We start from the raw sequence: 18588 nt of genomic DNA, 5'->3' as shown, positions 1-18588 counted from the left end.
CTGCAATAAAATGTTATATGCACGTGTCATTATAATTCCATTGATTTATTTCCCCTAGTAGTAGATGCATTTTTTAAAGAGCCAGAAATGTAAAATTTAACAAACATCGACTGTCTTTGTGATGAACACAGTATATAAAGTGAAAGTGCACACAAGCAGAAGTTAAAAGACTGCATGTCACGGGGGAAAAAAAAATACAAACTGTGAGAAATTTCAGTTAGCGTGGGCCCCTCCCCCTCTAATTCTGCCTTTGTATATATATTTTTTTTTATTTGTACTACACTTCAAAATTGATTTTAAGATATATGGAATAAAACAAATGTAACGAAGAACTCAGCAGTATTGTTTCATTCTGCTCTAATATATTCTCTTCCACTCTATCTTTTATACCTTTCTGTTTATTTTGTTATCTTCATTTTTATTTATAATATTGCCTAATGTATGAGTTACTGGAGTCTTTTTGGGATCTGCTATGTGTCAGAGGTTGTATAAGTTTGACACTTCCACATAGTGCAGTAATAATGAGGTAGTATATGTGAAATTAAGGCTAACTATTGGTTTCCCAAGAAAATACCAGCTCAATTCTTATTTATTAGGACCAGGAATCGAACTCATCATTGCAGACTTTGAATCTGTAAGAACTAGCTGATTGTCTATGCGGATGACGTGAGTATGTTAGGAGAAAATCCACAAACGATTAGGGAAAACAAGGGAATTTTACTTGAAGCAAATAAAGAGATAGGTTTGGAAGTAAATCCCGAAAAGACAAAGTATATGATTATATCTCGTGACGAGAATATTGTACGAAATGGAAATATAAAAATTGGAAATTTATCCTTTGAAGAGGTGGAAAAATTCAAATACCTGGGAGCAACAGTAACAAATATAAACGATACTCGGGAGGAAATTAAACACAGAATAAATATGGGAAATGCCTGTTATTATTCGGTTAAGAAGCTCTTATCATCCAGTCTGCTGTCAAAAAATCTGAAAGTTAGAATTTATAAAACAGTTACATTACCGGTTGTTCTTTATGGTTGTGAAACTTGGACTCTCACTTTGAGAGAGGAACATAGGTTAAGGGTGTTTGAGAATAAGGTGCTTAGGAAAATATTTGGGGCTAAGAGGGATGAAGTTACAGAAGAATGGAGAAAGTTACACAACACAGAACTGCACGCATTGTATTCTTCACCTGGCATAATTAGGAACATAAAATCCAGACGTTTGAGATGGGCAGGGCATGTAGCACGTATGGGAAAATCCAGAAATGCTTATAGATTGTTAGTTGGGAGGCCAGAGGGAAAGAGACACCTTTGGGGAGGCCGAGACTTAGATGGGAAGATAATATTAAAATGGATTTGAGGGAGGTGAGATATGATGATAGAGACTGGATTAATCTTGCTCAGGATAGGGACCAATGGCGGGCTTATGTGAGGGCGGCAATGAACCTCCGGGTTCCTTAAAAGCCAGTAAGAACTATTTCAGTAATAAGCTTTGTATTTTTGTGTAGAAAGCTGGGACTGCTACTTCGATTGGCTGAAAGTATACCAGAAAAATCGTTGGGTCAATTCCTTGGATTTGTTGGGCAAGTACTGTGGGACCAACGCCCCACCACCTCTGTGGATCAAGGATATGGTGTTACTCTCCTTCAAGACTGACTCGTCTGTCAACCAAAAGGGCTTCCTGCTTAAATACCAAGAGGACAGTGAGTGCATGCAGACTGGTTTAGCCTGCTGTTTGAAATCTTAGCCATAATGTTTAAACTTCGTCAAATCTCAATTAAACAGTGTACTTACACTATTTAAAATGGTAACATTTATTTTGCTGTTAAAATATTCAATTGCAAGTAGATTATGTAACATTCGACAGATGACAGCATGCGTATGCTTTGACATGTGCACCAGCTAGCAGAGACTTCTTGAACTTCGTGTTATGCTAAAAATGTTAGATTTTCTCATCAATTGATAATTTTACCTCAAAAAAAATACATATCCATGTTAAAACGTCAATTTTTAGGCCAAACAGAACATGTCAAATGTAACTGTATCAATTTAACATTCATAATTTAAATGTTTAATATTACTGTTATACTGTTAAGACTTTTGGTAATAGTATGACAGTTTGTATACAAGTTGTGTTATGTTCATGAATTTCAGAGTTCCTTTTAAAATAGTTAAGATTTTTATGAATGAAGCAAACTTTTTCTAGAATGTCGATGCAGAGAAGTGGTAAAGTATTTAAGTCTTGAAAAATTTATTTGCTTCAAATGCATTTAGAGATGTGTTTCATTATTTGTATTATTTTCTTTTGAAGTTTAAATATTTTTATAGCTTCAGAGGACATGTCCCAGAGCATTACACCGTATGAAAAAATGGAAAATGTAAATGAGTATAGTAGACTATTTTTAAAGTTAGAAGAGAGATGAGATTGCTTCTCCTCTTTCAGAAACTATCATCATGCTGAAATTCGAAACATTTATTGAAACCTGTTCACAGGCTGTGGTGGAAATGTGACTCAGCCCGGTATCATTCAATCCCCACACTTCAACGGACTGTACTTAGAAGGATCGAATTGCACATGGAACATCACAGCTCCTGTTGGCCATGTCATACTGCTCAGGTTGGCGAATCTCACCTATGATAAATAATTGCAAACAAAGCATATTCCGTATACATTTTTTGTACTCCGTTCTGTCACTTTTTCTTACCTTGTTGCAAGTGGAAGTTACTTTTGTGAGTTCATCATTTAAGATGAAGTATTGTTTATTAGTTTTACACTGTTTATTGTTGATAGTTGTTTGTTTCCTTGATACAGTTCTGAGACAACATGCACAATATGAGAGGAAAAGTTAGTATAATATTTGAAACAACTTCTAAAACAGCCATTTTCAACCGGTGTGCTGCAAATGATTCGTTGGTGTGCTGCGAGAAAATGAAAGTATAGGTTGTCGTAGCAAAATTGGAAAAATAAAAGTGAAAATAGCAGTAACGAAAGAGTCAACTTTCAGTGAACATAGTGTAGATGTGCGGGCAGCAGAGATGACAATGACAGACACTCAGCCAGCTCTGTAAAGTTAGAATATCGTACCAACCTGGAATTGAATTGAATCTGAATTTAAGGGAGGGGGCACTATGACCATCACTGCGACCATATTAAATCTATTGTGCTGACCTACATGCATTCTCAATTGGCTGATCACACTAAGGTTCGCTGAGTACCCAGGTTCCTAGCAGGCAACCCTACTAGTTCCTATACCAGCTCAAACATATCCTCTGATTGAGATTCTGGCTGATATGTACCGTACACCTATTATTACCAGGCAGTACATCTCACTTGACTATATTTGTCAGAGGAAGAACAATTGTTTGTATGGATCTGAAGTCTGACTAGTGTAATATGTAGTGAGTTGGCGATGTGTACAAATGGAACGGCCAACCTACGCCATTATCTCCTGGTCTAGTTGCCTCATAAGTGGTACCTTCTTGGTATCACGTATGAGGTTCAGATCTGTCTTCGGACAGTTGACTAAACAATAGCTGAAACTATCATAAGAACATTAACAACTGTGTTTGTCAGGGATAAGTTCAAACATTTGTAGGAAAATTTCTCCTCTTCTAACGAAATGTTGAATCGAAAACAAAAACTTTTTGTGAACGGAAGTAATAAGCCAGAATCAATTGTCAGTGGAATGCCTATTAGAATATTAGGCCTGTTATGTAAATCTGTGGAATATTTTTTGCGATTGTCATTTCTTTGATTTTAAAAATATAGTACCTAGTTAACTGTTTTTCTTTTTGTAGATTCTCAACGTTTGTTGTGGAGTACAGTCTTTCGTGCCACTATGACTTCGTGCGAGTGTTTGACAGTGACACAATGAACAACAGTTTGTTGCTAGGTCAACTTTGTGGGAACATTAGTAATCCCCCACCCATCCTTTATTCGACCGGTAACAAGATGCTGGTGCAGTTCGTGTCTGATTACTCGCAGCATTACCCAGGCTTCACTGCTGCCGTCATTTTCCAAACAGGTACATACTCATATGTAGCTTTCCATTGTTTCTTCTTCGAGATTTGCTTAAGTAGGTACACAGGCGTATATAAACTCAAATGTAACACCTGCAACAACTTCTACATAGGACAGACAGGCAGACCATTTCAAAGAACACATCACAGCCATAACAAAATTACAAAACACTTCCACATATGCAGAACACATCACAAATGCTAACCACAAATACAGAGACATCAACACAGACATGGAAATTCTACACATCCAACCAAAAAGCCAGAAAATAAACACACTAGAACAATACAAAATAAGTGAAAGTCTCAGGAATCTTCTATGCCACATCAGTAAATTTAAAAATGCACTTATATTGTCAGACTCCAAAGCAGCTATTCTATCAATCGTCTCTAAACACACACCTTCATCTCAAACAGCAGAAATAACTAAAATGCTCTCTCAATTAATATCACTCAATAAAAGAATTGTATTCCAATGGATACCATCCCACTGTGGAATCCTGGGAAACGAGAATGCGGATGCTTTAGCAAAGAAGGGCAGCACTGCTACTTACAGACCTGTTACTAAATCTACATATTACTCTGTGAAAAGATTTATTAAATCTACATACTTTGACTTCAACAAACAAAATTTGATAACACAATCCCATGGGAAAAAATGGAACTCTCTGCATCAAAATCCACAGTTAATTCCCGATTTACCACGAAAATCGCCTGTAGCTGCATTTAGATTGGCAACAGGCCATGATTGTTTGGCCAAACACCTGCATAGAATTGGAATATATCAGTCCCCTAACTGTCCATTGTGCAACTCAAACCAAGAAATGGATTCGGAACACCTCAAAATCTGTGCTTCAGTGGCTGGTCATGATAATATCTTTGAAAAATATTGGAGTGCAAGAGGTCAAATGACTTTATTGTCAAGCGCCTGGCATTAGAAAACAACAACAACAACAACAACAACAACAACAACAATACAAAATATACAAACACACAAAAACACATCCAAATGAAATCCTCAACACACAACTCAATTTCAGAACACACACACTCTTTGACTCCACATTACACTACACAAACACATCTCTACAGGAAACAAAACAAAAGGCGCCTAGACCAGCAACAACCATTTCTGAAGATGGCCAATAGCAGGCCGAAACATGTTAACTAGGTAACATAAAATTTAACACGTGAAAGACATAATACGTTTTCCAAAGTGATATAGTGTTAAAAGTTGTGTAATCAAGATGTAAAATAGATTGAACTGAAAGTTAGAATTTATAAAACAGTTATATTACCGGTTGTTCTGTACGGTTGTGAAACTTGGACTCTCACTTTGAGAGAGGAACAGAGTTTAAGGGTGTTTGAGAATAAGATGCTTAGGAAAATATTCGGGGCTAAGAGGTATGAAGTTACAGGAGAATGGAGAAAGTTACCTCTTCTTAGTTCGTTCTTTAGTTTCCTGTAGCTTCTTCTACCTTTTTATATGTTGGTGTTTTTCAGTTTTCTCCTTTTCTCCATCTTCTCCAACATTTTCCCTGTGACCCATGGTTTCTTATGTTTCTTCTGCTGTTATCTGTATACAGCTTTCTAGATGAGTTCAGTAGGTACTCATTACTATTCTCAGATGTGGATTGTAATGTATCAACTTTCTATTGAAAATTTGCTTAAATTTTTTTTTTTTTTAATAATGTATTTTCAACAATAATTGCATGTGTTTTACAGAAATTCACCAAAGATTCTCCTCTGTCATTTCTTTTTCCTAATCCATAATTGTCAACTGTTCTTCCATCTTGTCCTTCTACTACTGCATTCCAGTCGCCCATTAGGATTATGCATGCTCCTTTCTTCTCCTTCTCAATTATCTCTTCTATTTTGTCATAGCTTTCTTCCACTTCCTTGGCTGCTAATCCACTATGTGGCAGCATGTAAATTAGCACTAGCACTAGCACTAGCACTAAATCTATTTTCTTCCCTAGTAATCTCACCTTAATCATCTGGTCATCTACATAACGCACTGATATCACTTTATCTTTCACACGTGGTCCCAGTAATACACCAACACCATGACTTCCTTTGCACTCACCATTTCAGTAAAACAACCTAAATTCATCACTCACCAACTCGTCATTATTTTCCCACCTCACTTCTAATATTCCCAACACATCCACTCTTTTTCTTCTCATTTCGTCCTTCAAGATTTCCAACTTATCTGCTTGCAGAAGAGTCCTCACATCCCAGGTTCCAATACTCAATTTTATTTTATTTTCTCTGTTGGGTTGCTTCATAATGTGTCCTTCCCCAGCATGCCTCTCCTGGACATCCAAATGGGAGAGATATTATATACATGTATAATTTGAAGCTATTTTTTTTAAGTTTATAGCTTTTCATTCTCAAGATTTTCATGTGTCACTGTTTTCTTTAAAAATAAGTAGGCCAATATGTTGTAACATCTGTGGATAGCCATGGCTTCGCAGACTTCTGTGGATTTCGTTTAATTGGTTATAATTGGACACGAGTACATAGGAGGAGGAATTAGGTCTAGAACCGGAACTAAGACTATTTGTAACACATACTGTAAGTTGTAACAAGACTGAAAAATGCCTTTACCCTTCATTGAAATTCATGCGTGTTGCAGCATGTGGTGGTACAATTCAGGTGAACAGAAGTTCTGCCATACTGCAACCCATTGCCACCTCTGACCAAATTGTCTCTTGCCAGTGGATGATTCTGGGAGCACGAGATCAGCAGGTGCAACTCACCATCACATCTCTCAACATCAGGCCTTGCAGTAATGCCAGCGCCAACACCACCAGTGCGACCAACTGCTCGTGTTCCTATGTAGAGGTACGTCACTCCAAAATAAATAATTGTACATAAGGTAACTTCTGACATCTAAAATTAAAGATCGGGTTTAGTAAAAATTCAGAAAATGATTGAAAAACCCTCTAAGAATACTACTCTCCCCTTGAGAATTTCGATGGCTTTATAGTGAGGATCACGTAAGAACAGTTCCTAAACAGTAAATATTGCCGTCTTGTCAGTGTTGCTAACTGTTATCAGATATCACACGATCCTACGTACTGAATGACTTATTTACTTACTGTACTTTACCTTTATGTTGGAAGGTTATTCTAAATAATTCAATAATTAGTAACATATTTTCGTAGGAAAACTATACGAGAAAGCGATCAACATGTTAGGTATTTTGTCTGGCAATACGAAATTCATTGGTTTGAGCAAACAATTGATTCACGAGACCTAACCTAAAAATGTATTTTGTTTTACCACATGAAATATTAGTACTAACTCCGAAAACTTACCTGACTCTAGTCTTGAATTATAACCACAACGCAACACATAAAATAACTATTATGCATTAATATTAATACTGATATTAGTTATTAGTATGTTCAAATTTCTCTAGCTTCAGGTAACCGGCTCAGAAATCTAGTACAATTTTAATTTCATAGAACTCCAGTACCGACAACATTTGTTTGTTTCAGCTGCCAACATACCAGTTACAAAATCACTACCATTTGTATTATTTGCCAGTATCGAAATTCGAAACCAAGTTGTCAAAAGAAAATTCAACTTGCAAACCAGAAAATCATCACAGTTCACTAGCATATGTAGTAATGGGGGAAAAATGGTTAGGTTTCACCCTTATGGTATGAAGTAAGCTGACCCGGACTATACTTACAGTACACATGCATAAAGTAGAACTTTATGGTAGAAAACTCAGTGGCCCATTATAAGCTAAGGGGTGAGCTCGAGTTGCTAGTAATCTATTATACGGTACTACAGTGTCAACCATTTGTTTCACAACGCATTGGACTGAAATGTTTGCTGTGCAAGGAATCTCCTCTCACTGTTACAATATATTGACTCGCACTGAATCAGTCCATAATGTTTTGCTGCATATGTGCATGTACTAACGAATTAAGGATAAAAGATTTACTAAAGAACAAGAATTTTGATATTTTGTAGTTAAAAAAAATATCAGCTGCTCAGATACATTGAATACTTCAGAAACGTTCAGCTGTAATACAGACTTAATAAGATGCACTCAATATTATGAAACAATAGAAACATATTGCATCATTAACAAATAAAGTGAAGTGCTTATAAAATATAGGTACCGGTACTGAAAATGTTCAGTATTTATTCGAAGACTGCATTTTGATTGGCCTAATGCAACTCTGCTTCCGAAATGTGGAATATTATTTCTCGATGTGTTTCTTCTCCCCCAGTTCATCTCAAGTTGAAATATTTGAATTATGAAATTCCACCAGAGATATCCACAAGCATAGACGGAGAGAGAACCGTTTCCTTGGGAGGGGCAAAGCAAACCATATAATCCCCATATAACGGGGTTATGGGGAACATTATTAAACCTCCTCCCCCCGTTATACAGTAGCTTGACCATCGTTCAGTAATTATAGTATATCGGAATGTGATCATTTAATGAAGGTATTTTCGGGGAACATGTTTCTTACAGTGTTACATCCTTATCTGTGATGTTTCGGACCGAATTGTATAAGGCTTGAACTGTAGATCTACTACAAATTGTATTATAATAGGGCATAATGTAAAACAATCTCTGTCTTCTTCTCTCTCGTACAGAAACACATATACATCAATAAAACTACGTAACAGTGCTAACAGAAACTTTTTTATATCAAGCTTTTCTGAAGATATCATATGAAATTTTATTTAATCTCGTCTTTAAGTTTACACATTATACCTGGATCACTTTTCTTTTTTCTGCATTGTTCTGCAGTATGTTATTCATATTCCTTCAAGTGGCGGCCTGAACGCCTGCAGACTTCTAAACATGAGTAATGGCTGTTACAAAAGAAACATTACAGGCTTCCATTCCCCATGAGGTGTAGAAATTCTTATACATTCAAAAATTTAAAGTAAATATTTTAGTCCAGACACATGATCTGAAGACATTACCGGTAATTCGTCAATTTAGGCACAGAAACTTAATCATAAACAAAAGCAAAAAAGATCTTTCGAATTCAATATTTTCTAATGTTAAAAAAAAAAACATGGTTCAGACAAGTTTGGGGGGAGGGAGAAGTGCCCCCCCCATAACTCCGCCTATATCCACAAGAACAATGGTTGCATCTTTATATAATAATAATAATAATAATAATAATAATAATAATAATAATGATTTATTTAACCTGGCAGAGTTAAGGTCATACGGCCTTCTCTAACACTCAACCGGAGTAAAAACTGCGTTACAAAAACACTACAAATTTACAAAGTACACTACAATTTTACACACAAAACTGAATAAGACAATAATAATAAAATGTAAACAACAAGTAAGAAGAAATCAGACATAATATACAACATACAGAAAGAAAGAAAAAAGCATAATAAAATGTGAACAGCAGGTCAAAATAAATTAGGCATACAAAGTATAAAAAATAAGACAATTATTGATAATAATAATAATAATAATAATAATAATAATAATAATAATAATAATAATAATAATAATAACAATAATAATAATAATAATAATAATAATGATGATGATAAAAAATAAGAATAGTAATAATAATAATGATAATAGTAGTAATAATAATAATAATAATAATAATAATAATAATAATAATAGTAGTAGTAATAAAATAGTGCAGTACAAAGCATACAATGAATACAATATTTTAAGTACACACAGTAAGGAAAATTATGACTATATATATATATATATATATATATATATATATATATATATATATTAAGCTCAACTTATCACATTAGAGATGTACCATTATCGGAAAATATGAAATCAAAAATATAAAATAAGTTAAATATCACTAGAACATAAAAAAAATGTGAATACGTGGAAACATGCAATACAACACTTGTCATAATAGTAAGTTAGTTTGGCAACTCGTCATAAGATAATTTTCTAACTTGGATTTGAAAGATTTCAATGTTTGGCAGCCCTTGACTTCAGGCGGCAGAGAGTTCCAGTGACGAGAGGTAGCAACAGTGAAAGATGAGGAATACAGAGATGATGTGTGAAGTGGAATTTCTAGCGTGTTATCGCATTGTGATCGAGTATTAATATTATGATAGCGAGAGAGAGTATGAAAACGAGCGAATAAATAATAAGGGGATGAAGTGTACATAATTCGATATAAGAGAAAAAGTGGGTGCAGATTTCTCCTCTCATGTAACCTAAGCCATGATAACTTCTCGATAGAAGGTGAGATATGATCATAGTATCGAACATTACAAATGAAGCGGATGCACGCGTTATGAACACGCTGTAGTTTCTGAGCGGAATCAATCCTGAGATCACTGAACAAAACGTCGCAATAATCGAAGTGAGGTAGAATGAGTGTCTGTACCAGCGTCTGTTTTAATTGAGATGGATAATGATACAATCTTTTTAGTGAATGGAGAATAGAGAATGCCTTCTTACATGTATATTTAATATGCGTATCCCAATTGAGATTAGATTCGAAATGCACTGTGAGATTTTTTACGGTAGAGCTAAACGGGATGATTGTTTTATTCAGTTTCACAGGTGGAATATTCAGGTCGTTGACTTCAGGAATTAATATACGGTTCGCGAACAGAATAGCCTGTGATTTACATGCGTTTAGGTAAAGCCCAAATTGTTGAGACCAGAAAGAGATGGAATCAAGATCTTCATTAAGACTATTAATGCTATCATTTAGTGCATCAGGACGGGCTGAAATATACAATTGAACGTCGTCTGCATATATTTGATATCTGCAGTGCTTAAATGATTTAGAAATTCCATTTATATAAATAGAGAAGAGCAAGGGGCCTAATACTGATCCCTGGTTCATACATTGATAAAAAGGATCCAGAGGCTGGGGCATATTGCAGACTATTCAGCCACTATATCTTAATAACAGGCCATAAAACCAATTTTGATGCTGAGCTAGAGACAGTTCATTTCTCCCATACTTAATTGATATTTTATAGATTGACAAATTTAAAGAAAGTAATATTTGTAGTAGACTCAAAATAAGCTCACAAATATATGATCGAAAAAGTAAACAACAGCAAATTGAAATAACACAAGATGAAATGTGGAAAAATATAAAAAGATATTAGGTATTGAAACTCAGAAGAAAAAAAAAGCTATAGCAGCTTTTCGACTTCCAGCATATGATTTTTTAGCAAACCGCTAACATCGGTTCAAAATATACTCTAACAACTGCACCTTATGTGGACTACCGAATTTCTTAATGGATTCGAAACACTTCAGTCAATGTATCGCCCTGATTAATGTAAACAGAAGATATACAGCAATGTATTGGAATTCTCGAAGGAAAATGGCTTAAACACCATTAGCCTGATGCCACTGGAAAAGAAGAACATATTTGAATTATGAATTCTCATCTTTTTACCCTCCCTAAATAAAGATCTCATATCATTAGGTCCGGAATCAAACAGGGCACAGTTCTTTCCTATTACCCTTTAGGTTTAGCTCTGTCTATATGAAAAAAAAATAGATATAATATTCATTGTTAATTATGTACCGTAAGCTGTCTGTTATTGGTACCGGTACAGTAACTGTAAGTGGTCACAAAATAAAATAGGACCAAATGTTCACGTTGTACTTAACACAGCAATATTAGGATCATGTAGCAATAATGGAGTTTCGTGGAAGTCTTGAGTGTTCTCATGATTAGTTCTGGTACTGTACCGGTACCTATTACTTTTGGAGTTAACTCATGTAAGTGGAATCATCATCTTTGCCGAAAATCACTAACTGTGGGTCCATGTATGCTTTTCCATAATCGTATAATACTGGTATCTGTAGTGTATTCTTTTCTCTTTTGAATTATATACTTCAATAATGTAGTATTGATTATGGATTTGCCTTTACAAATACCATGCTGTTTTAAAAATCTAAAACATATACAGTACGGTACTCTTCATCTTACGATGTTTGGTGACGTATACACGTCCGTTGATGTGACATATTAATGAATTTAAATACTATAATAGTCACAATCATGCCATGGTATGAAAGAAAAATTTCACAACCTCAAGCGGGGATCGAACCTGCGACTTCCTGTTCTCCTGTCAGGCGCTCTACCACTGAGCTATCGAGTTCGTCTCACGCCAAACGCTTGGAATTATCCTTTCATACTGGCGACTCTGTTATAGAGTACTGTCCATAGCATCTGATCTAGTCAGCACTGCTTATGGATTGAAAGAAACTTTACAAATGTAATCTTCATCTTACGATGTTTGGTGACGTATACACGTCCGTTGATGTGACATATTAATGAATTTAAATACTATTATAGTCACAATCATGCCATGGTATGAAAGAAAAATTTCACAACCTCGAGCGGGAATCGAACCTGCGACTTCCTGTTCTCCGGTCAGGTGCTCTACCACTGAGCTATCGAGTTCGCCTGACCAGAGAACAGGAAGTCGCAGGTTCGATTCCCGCTCGAGGTTGTGAAATTTTTCTTTCATACCATGGCATGATTGTGACTATAATAGTATTTAAATTCACATATACAGTAACTTGTTTTAACTGCAGTATGACATAATATTTAAGCCTACTTTTATTCTGCCCACCACAGATGCATAGTTGAAAACAGCTATTGGACTGGTTTCATCTTTGTACTCTAGTCTCTCTTGCTATTACTTTATCACTGTATCACTACTTCATCGATGCTGAATAGCCTTGGTAGTTCAAAAGTGTAGATAAATGATCATAACACTAAATCTTTCATGTAACTCTCACTCTCGACAAAAAGTATTGCATCTTCTAGAGAAAAATTGATGGTGGAAGGTAGAATAAACATAATCCGAATGTCATACTTCAGGTACTACACTGGGAACAAACGACACAAACGATAAAAATAGACATAAAGAGAATCTATAGCGAGGACAACGATAGGTAGATTTTTTAAAATTTAGTAGGTTATTTTACGACGCTTTATCAACATCTTAGGTTATTTAGCGTCTGAATGAGATGAAGGTGATAATGCCGGTGAAATGAGTCCAGGGTCCAGCACCGAAAGTTACCCAGCATTTGCTCATATTGGGTTCAGGGAAAACCCCAGAAAAAACCTCAACCAGGCAACTTGTCCCGTCCAGGAATCGAACCCGGGCCACCTGGTTTTATGGCCAGATGCGCTAGCCGTTACTCCACAGGTGTGGACACGATAGATAGAACTGATATAAATTTCACAGTATACTAATTACAGAATTCTAATGTTACTTAAGTCGTCGTCAAGATGACTCCTTAATGCTATTTATACCCTTTCATGATCTTTCTAATTTTTTCTGTACGTAACTTTCAATATGTAATTCTCATCTGACTTCTTCTCTTCCCTTATGATTGAACACTGTGTCCTAAGTAAAAACACAAAATTTCATTTAATATAATTAAAACAGATTGTTAAGTTTAAAAACATAAAATCAGATAAAGCTAAATAGGCTTTTTTTGTACTTAATATCAGAAGGCCAAGATTTACAATAAATCATAATCATGTCTTGTAGGTACGAGATGGTCCTGGCCCGCTCTCAGACCTGATTCAGCGCTTCTGTGGCACTACCATCCCTTCTCCCATCACATCATCTGCCAATCAGATGTGGGTGATGTTTATATCAGAGAACGGAGTCACTGCAAACTCTTTCAGAGCCACAGCGACAGGCGTGCAGTGTGAGTACACTTTGAAACAAAAATTGATCATTGACATTTAAAGTGAAAGACTAAACTTCCACATTAATTGCAAGAATGAAAAAAAAATTGGCCACTCACAAGAAGAATATCTGTATATTTATTTGTTTATTTCAAAATTATCTCTCTTCTGTAGTTACCTGTTTACGTACGGTACAGTATTAATCTACTTTTTTCTCTTGATGCTCGTTTATTTACTGTTTTTACATACGTATTTAGTCATTTACTTCCTTATTTAATTTTTACTTACATATTTTAATTCTTACTTACTTATTCTTTATTCATTTATTAACTTTGCCTTTATTATTTATTATTTTTATTAGCTGTTTGTGGGCAGATGATACGAAATGTGACGAGTAGCTATCAGGAACTGACATCTCCTGGCTACCCATCTAACTACCCTGCCAACACTCGATGCAGTTGGTATCTCATGAGTAATGAGTATCGCCGCTTTGACCTGCACTTCGTAGACCTCGACCTAGAGCCCAGCACTGGCTGCACTGCAGATTACTTGTCCGTCGAGACTTTGTATATCCCATATGTAAGAAACATAGCAATATATTCTCTATATAACAGGGGTATGTAAAGAGAGTTTTTGTAAGTAGTGAAAGTTAGAACAGCCTCTGTCCCCCTCTAATGGTGACACCTGATGTTGTACTGGTACTACTTTTCTTGCTTCATAGTTGAGCTTTGCAAGGCTCATAAACTTTCCATTTTCTGGTATGATGGCTGCATATCGAAGGAAGTGATGAATCAGTATATATTTTATGAAGACAAACTGCTAAACAAACGTGTCAACTTACATATCAATACCTTCTTTGCATTTATACTTCGTATAATGATGAAATTAAAATTTTTTCCATTTAAGGAAATTTGTACGTACAAGCATGAAAAAAATTGATAACATTTAAATTGCAAATGCACAAAACGTTGTAGTCATAATTTAATGTAATTTTGACGTTGTAATGGATAATTATTTATGGATATTTTAAGGTGTGAGACATGACTTTTAGGTGCATAGTTTTTCTTTACTTGCTACTACATATTCTTTTACTTGTATACAGTGCACACATCTCAAAAAAAAAAAAAAAAATTAAATAAGAAAGCTGAAATTTTGTGTAGACTTTCAGAACTCGAGTACATTAAAATATATGGACTGTTATGATATTCGTATAAAAATTTCAAGTATTTTTACAGATATTATTAATTTTAATCAGAGTGATATCTAATAATCAAATTAAACATTTTGTTCAACTTAACTGATCACAAAAACATTACCAGTACTATGGTATTCTATTTTTTAAATTTCCTTATCGAGAACTCCAGTAAAACAAAAAACGAGATCTTTACTTAACTTCTTTTTGAGTGAGATGAGTGCACTCATACCTACTCATATATGCAACTTTAAAAATATCTCTGCATAGAATGTATGATAGAGAGTAGTATAGAAAAAGTATGCACCTGAAGGTTATGTCTCACCTCTCAAGACGCTGTAAAAACTACATCAAATTATGACTGCAACTACTGTTTAAATTAGCAGATTTATAACGATTTATCCGACATATAAGTACCTTACACTTCGTATAATCGGATTCTCAACCTATAAAAGAATACCTTCTTTCTAGTTACACTTCGTACGAGTATATTAGGAAGTTAAAATTTCAAAATCTCAAAATCCGTACATAATAATACTTGTACATTCTTTCTATCTACACATTGTATAAAGAAAAGTTAAAATCTCAACTTCTCCACCTACATATCAATAACTCATTTCTATTTACAATGTATATTTAATAAGAAGGTTAATAATTCAAGGTTCTCTAACTACATTTTCTTTTGAGATGAGAAAGAGTAATCAGAATTTGACACGGATTGAGCTTTAAATAGAAGTTCGCTGTATTTTAAGTGGTCCTTTATTCATTATACACTATTTCGACTATTCTTTAAGCCATTCTTTATGTCTCACTAATTCAGAGAGTAATGTATTCAGTATTTAAGGTAGTACCGGTACATAAATATACAACTATCTTCCTGATTTTTATGACAAGTATGCAGAAAATCTTGCGTAGAAATTTGATATCATTCCTAGTTATATGACACCGTTGGAAATTTCACAAATACTGGTAAAATATTATTCTTTCAAGTTTTTCATTTTCATTTCATTTATTGTAAGCCTATTCGACAGATCTTACATCAGCATTAGACATTCAAGCTATTACAATGTTTGAATGTCACTAAAAGAATCTTTCTTAATCAATGGGCTTAATTCTATTTGTATCAGTGTATGTCCTTTTTAATCTGGTAAATATCTCTTTCTGTCTTTGTGTTATACACAGTTGCTATACTGCAGGTTAGACACTGCGTGGAAGCAACGTCATGAGTTCGAAGCCTGCTTTATGCTCGATTGCTCTCTCCATTCCTTTCCGAAAATTGATTGAATGATGTCAACTTAAAACTTTTCTTCTTAATTGTGTAACAGAGTCATAACTTGGTGACAGAAGGACTTGGCCAGAACCTGATATACAATGGGGGAAATCGCATCATGTACCAGAGCTTCTATTCGGCAAGTATATTCTACGTGTGTTCTAATGGCTGTAAGATGTTGTGTTTAGCACTCCTCTTTTACATATCCCACCCCAAATGGTTTTGAAACTTCAGTTTATTAGATTTTTCTATTTAGTGCCCCATTTTGAGGGATTTTCTCTACTGGTGTGCTGATGTTATCTCAAGAAGCTGCGAGAATTTAAGTAGAACTGGCAATAAGAAAAGCACAACAGCAATATCTTAAAAACTTACTAGCTTTACAAAGAAAAACTGCATTAATTTATGTGCATAAATCAATTTACAATTGTAATTGTGTATGTAATTTCATTCATGATTGAATTAAATAGGAAAATAAAATAATTTATCTGACAATATGCAGTCAAAATATTATAATAATAATAATAATAATAATAATAATAATAATAATAATAATAATAATAATAATAATAATCTTTATTGTCATTGAACGAAAAACTTCACTATAGACATTGTCAAATGTTACAATCTTACTGCAATACATTTCATAGATATACAAAATAAAAATTTAATTATTAAAACAATGTAGATATTTATCAAATTACATAATATAAAGTTAAAAGTACTATATTTACTAGATAAAAGACAGTATCAAGTACTAATTGTCATATGTTTAATAACTAATTAAGAATACTACAAACAGAGGTCAATAATAAACTTTAAAAATGCAACATAACGTAGTGCAATTTGCTCTATTCATTAATACATTGAAATTTAAATGTAAATTGATTTACCACTAGGTTTCATTTAAAATCTCATTATTAAAAAGTTAAGAAACAACAACCATAACATTTAAAACTGCATTGTTTAAAAATGTATGTCAATTTCAAAGAACTCATTTATTGAGTAAAGTGGGTTTTTAATTAACCAACTGTACAATTTTGTTTTATAACTTTCAACAGGAAGAAGTTGAATGTTTATAGGGAGCTTGTTAAATAATTTTATTCCAATCAATTTATAGTATTTTTTTATCACACTAAGTCTACAAAGTGGATAATCTAATAATTGCCTATTCCTCGTTGTATGATTATGTATCTCACTTCTCATATTAAAATCCTGCAAATGTTCTTTCATAAACACTAGAACATCATATATGTACAGATTTATGACGGTCTGAATATCTGTCTGTATGAACAGAGGTCTACAGTTTGTTCTACTAGTTGAAACTGTCAGTATTCTAATAACTTTCTTTTGAATTAATAAAATGTCTGTAATATCACTAGAATTTCCCCACAAAATAAGCCCATATCTGAATACACTTTGAAAAAAGGCAAAATATGCATTTCGAACATATTCAAAACTAACAATGTTCATCAGAGGTGATACGTATCTATGGCAATGGAAGTCATGAACGCAACTTAAATGTGTGTATGGAATTATGGAATTCTGTATAATTTTTAACAACATTTAAGTTAGTTGCCAGCAATGAATATTTCGTTGTTACAGTATATTGAATGCGAAAGCAAATTTAAATTTTACTTGTCATCTGAGACTGATTTCGTGTTTAAAAAAATAATAACACAAATGTCCTATATGCTGCAATTAGTCTTGAAGAGGTGTTTTTTATAAATGTTTCTTCTGTTTTTTTGTGATTGCCATGAGTAAATTTGTTGCAATAAAACGTAAAATGAGACAATGAAAATGAAAATTTTCAATGTGAATTTTAATTTTGAATGTAGAATTTTTTGCCGAACCCTGAACGTTAAGTGATGACAAATAAAGCAGCACTCTTCAAAGATAAGAATATAATTTATTCAGTGAATAGGTACCGTAATTTATCATAATTTATTTATCTAGGAGAGTAAAAGGACAATTCTTGTTTTATGTAACATAACTCTCAATAACAAAGCATTAAGCTAGTTTAAGAATCATTCCATGTCAAGTTGGTAGCACATTTACCTTTTATTTCATTGGTATTTTGAGTAAACATCGGAATACTCGGGGAAAACTGCACAAAGTATTTTGCTTTAGTTCATAAAAGAGACAGAGAATAAAACTTGTATGAAGCTCTTATTTTCATTGTAGCTATACAGAGAGTTTCTATGCAGACTGGTCCCACTTCAACCTCTGCCTAACAAAATCTATTGGTAGGCAGTGAGTGGTCATATGCACGCTCCCTATGCAGATTTAACCCAATTCACCCTGTATCGCTTAGCTTTCTTAGGATGGGTGCTCTGCACTATGGTCATTAAGCCAAGGGAACATTACTACCTGGGACTAGCGGACTAGTCTGCATAGGAACTCTCTGTGGTTAAATCAGTGCCTATATTA

General features: G+C 34.1%; 1 protein-coding gene across 1 annotated transcript in view; it reads left to right on the top strand.

Annotated features, from left to right (window-relative positions):
- Cubn (Cubilin) overlaps positions 1-18588 on the top strand; it is a 300325-nt gene that overhangs the window by 261951 nt on the left and 19786 nt on the right. The window contains exons 57-63 of the mRNA XM_069832790.1: positions 1511-1705; positions 2496-2619; positions 3801-4027; positions 6661-6869; positions 13557-13719; positions 14061-14278; positions 16217-16300. Coding sequence (XP_069688891.1) covers positions 1511-1705; positions 2496-2619; positions 3801-4027; positions 6661-6869; positions 13557-13719; positions 14061-14278; positions 16217-16300 — 1220 coding nt within the window. The remainder of the gene's footprint in view (positions 1-1510; positions 1706-2495; positions 2620-3800; positions 4028-6660; positions 6870-13556; positions 13720-14060; positions 14279-16216; positions 16301-18588) is intronic.

Source organism: Periplaneta americana, chromosome 1 (genome assembly GCF_040183065.1).
Source record: "Periplaneta americana isolate PAMFEO1 chromosome 1, P.americana_PAMFEO1_priV1, whole genome shotgun sequence".
Taxonomy (NCBI): domain Eukaryota; kingdom Metazoa; phylum Arthropoda; class Insecta; order Blattodea; family Blattidae; genus Periplaneta; species Periplaneta americana.
Note: the sequence above shows the minus strand (reverse complement) of the source record. Positions and strands in the feature narration are given on the sequence as shown.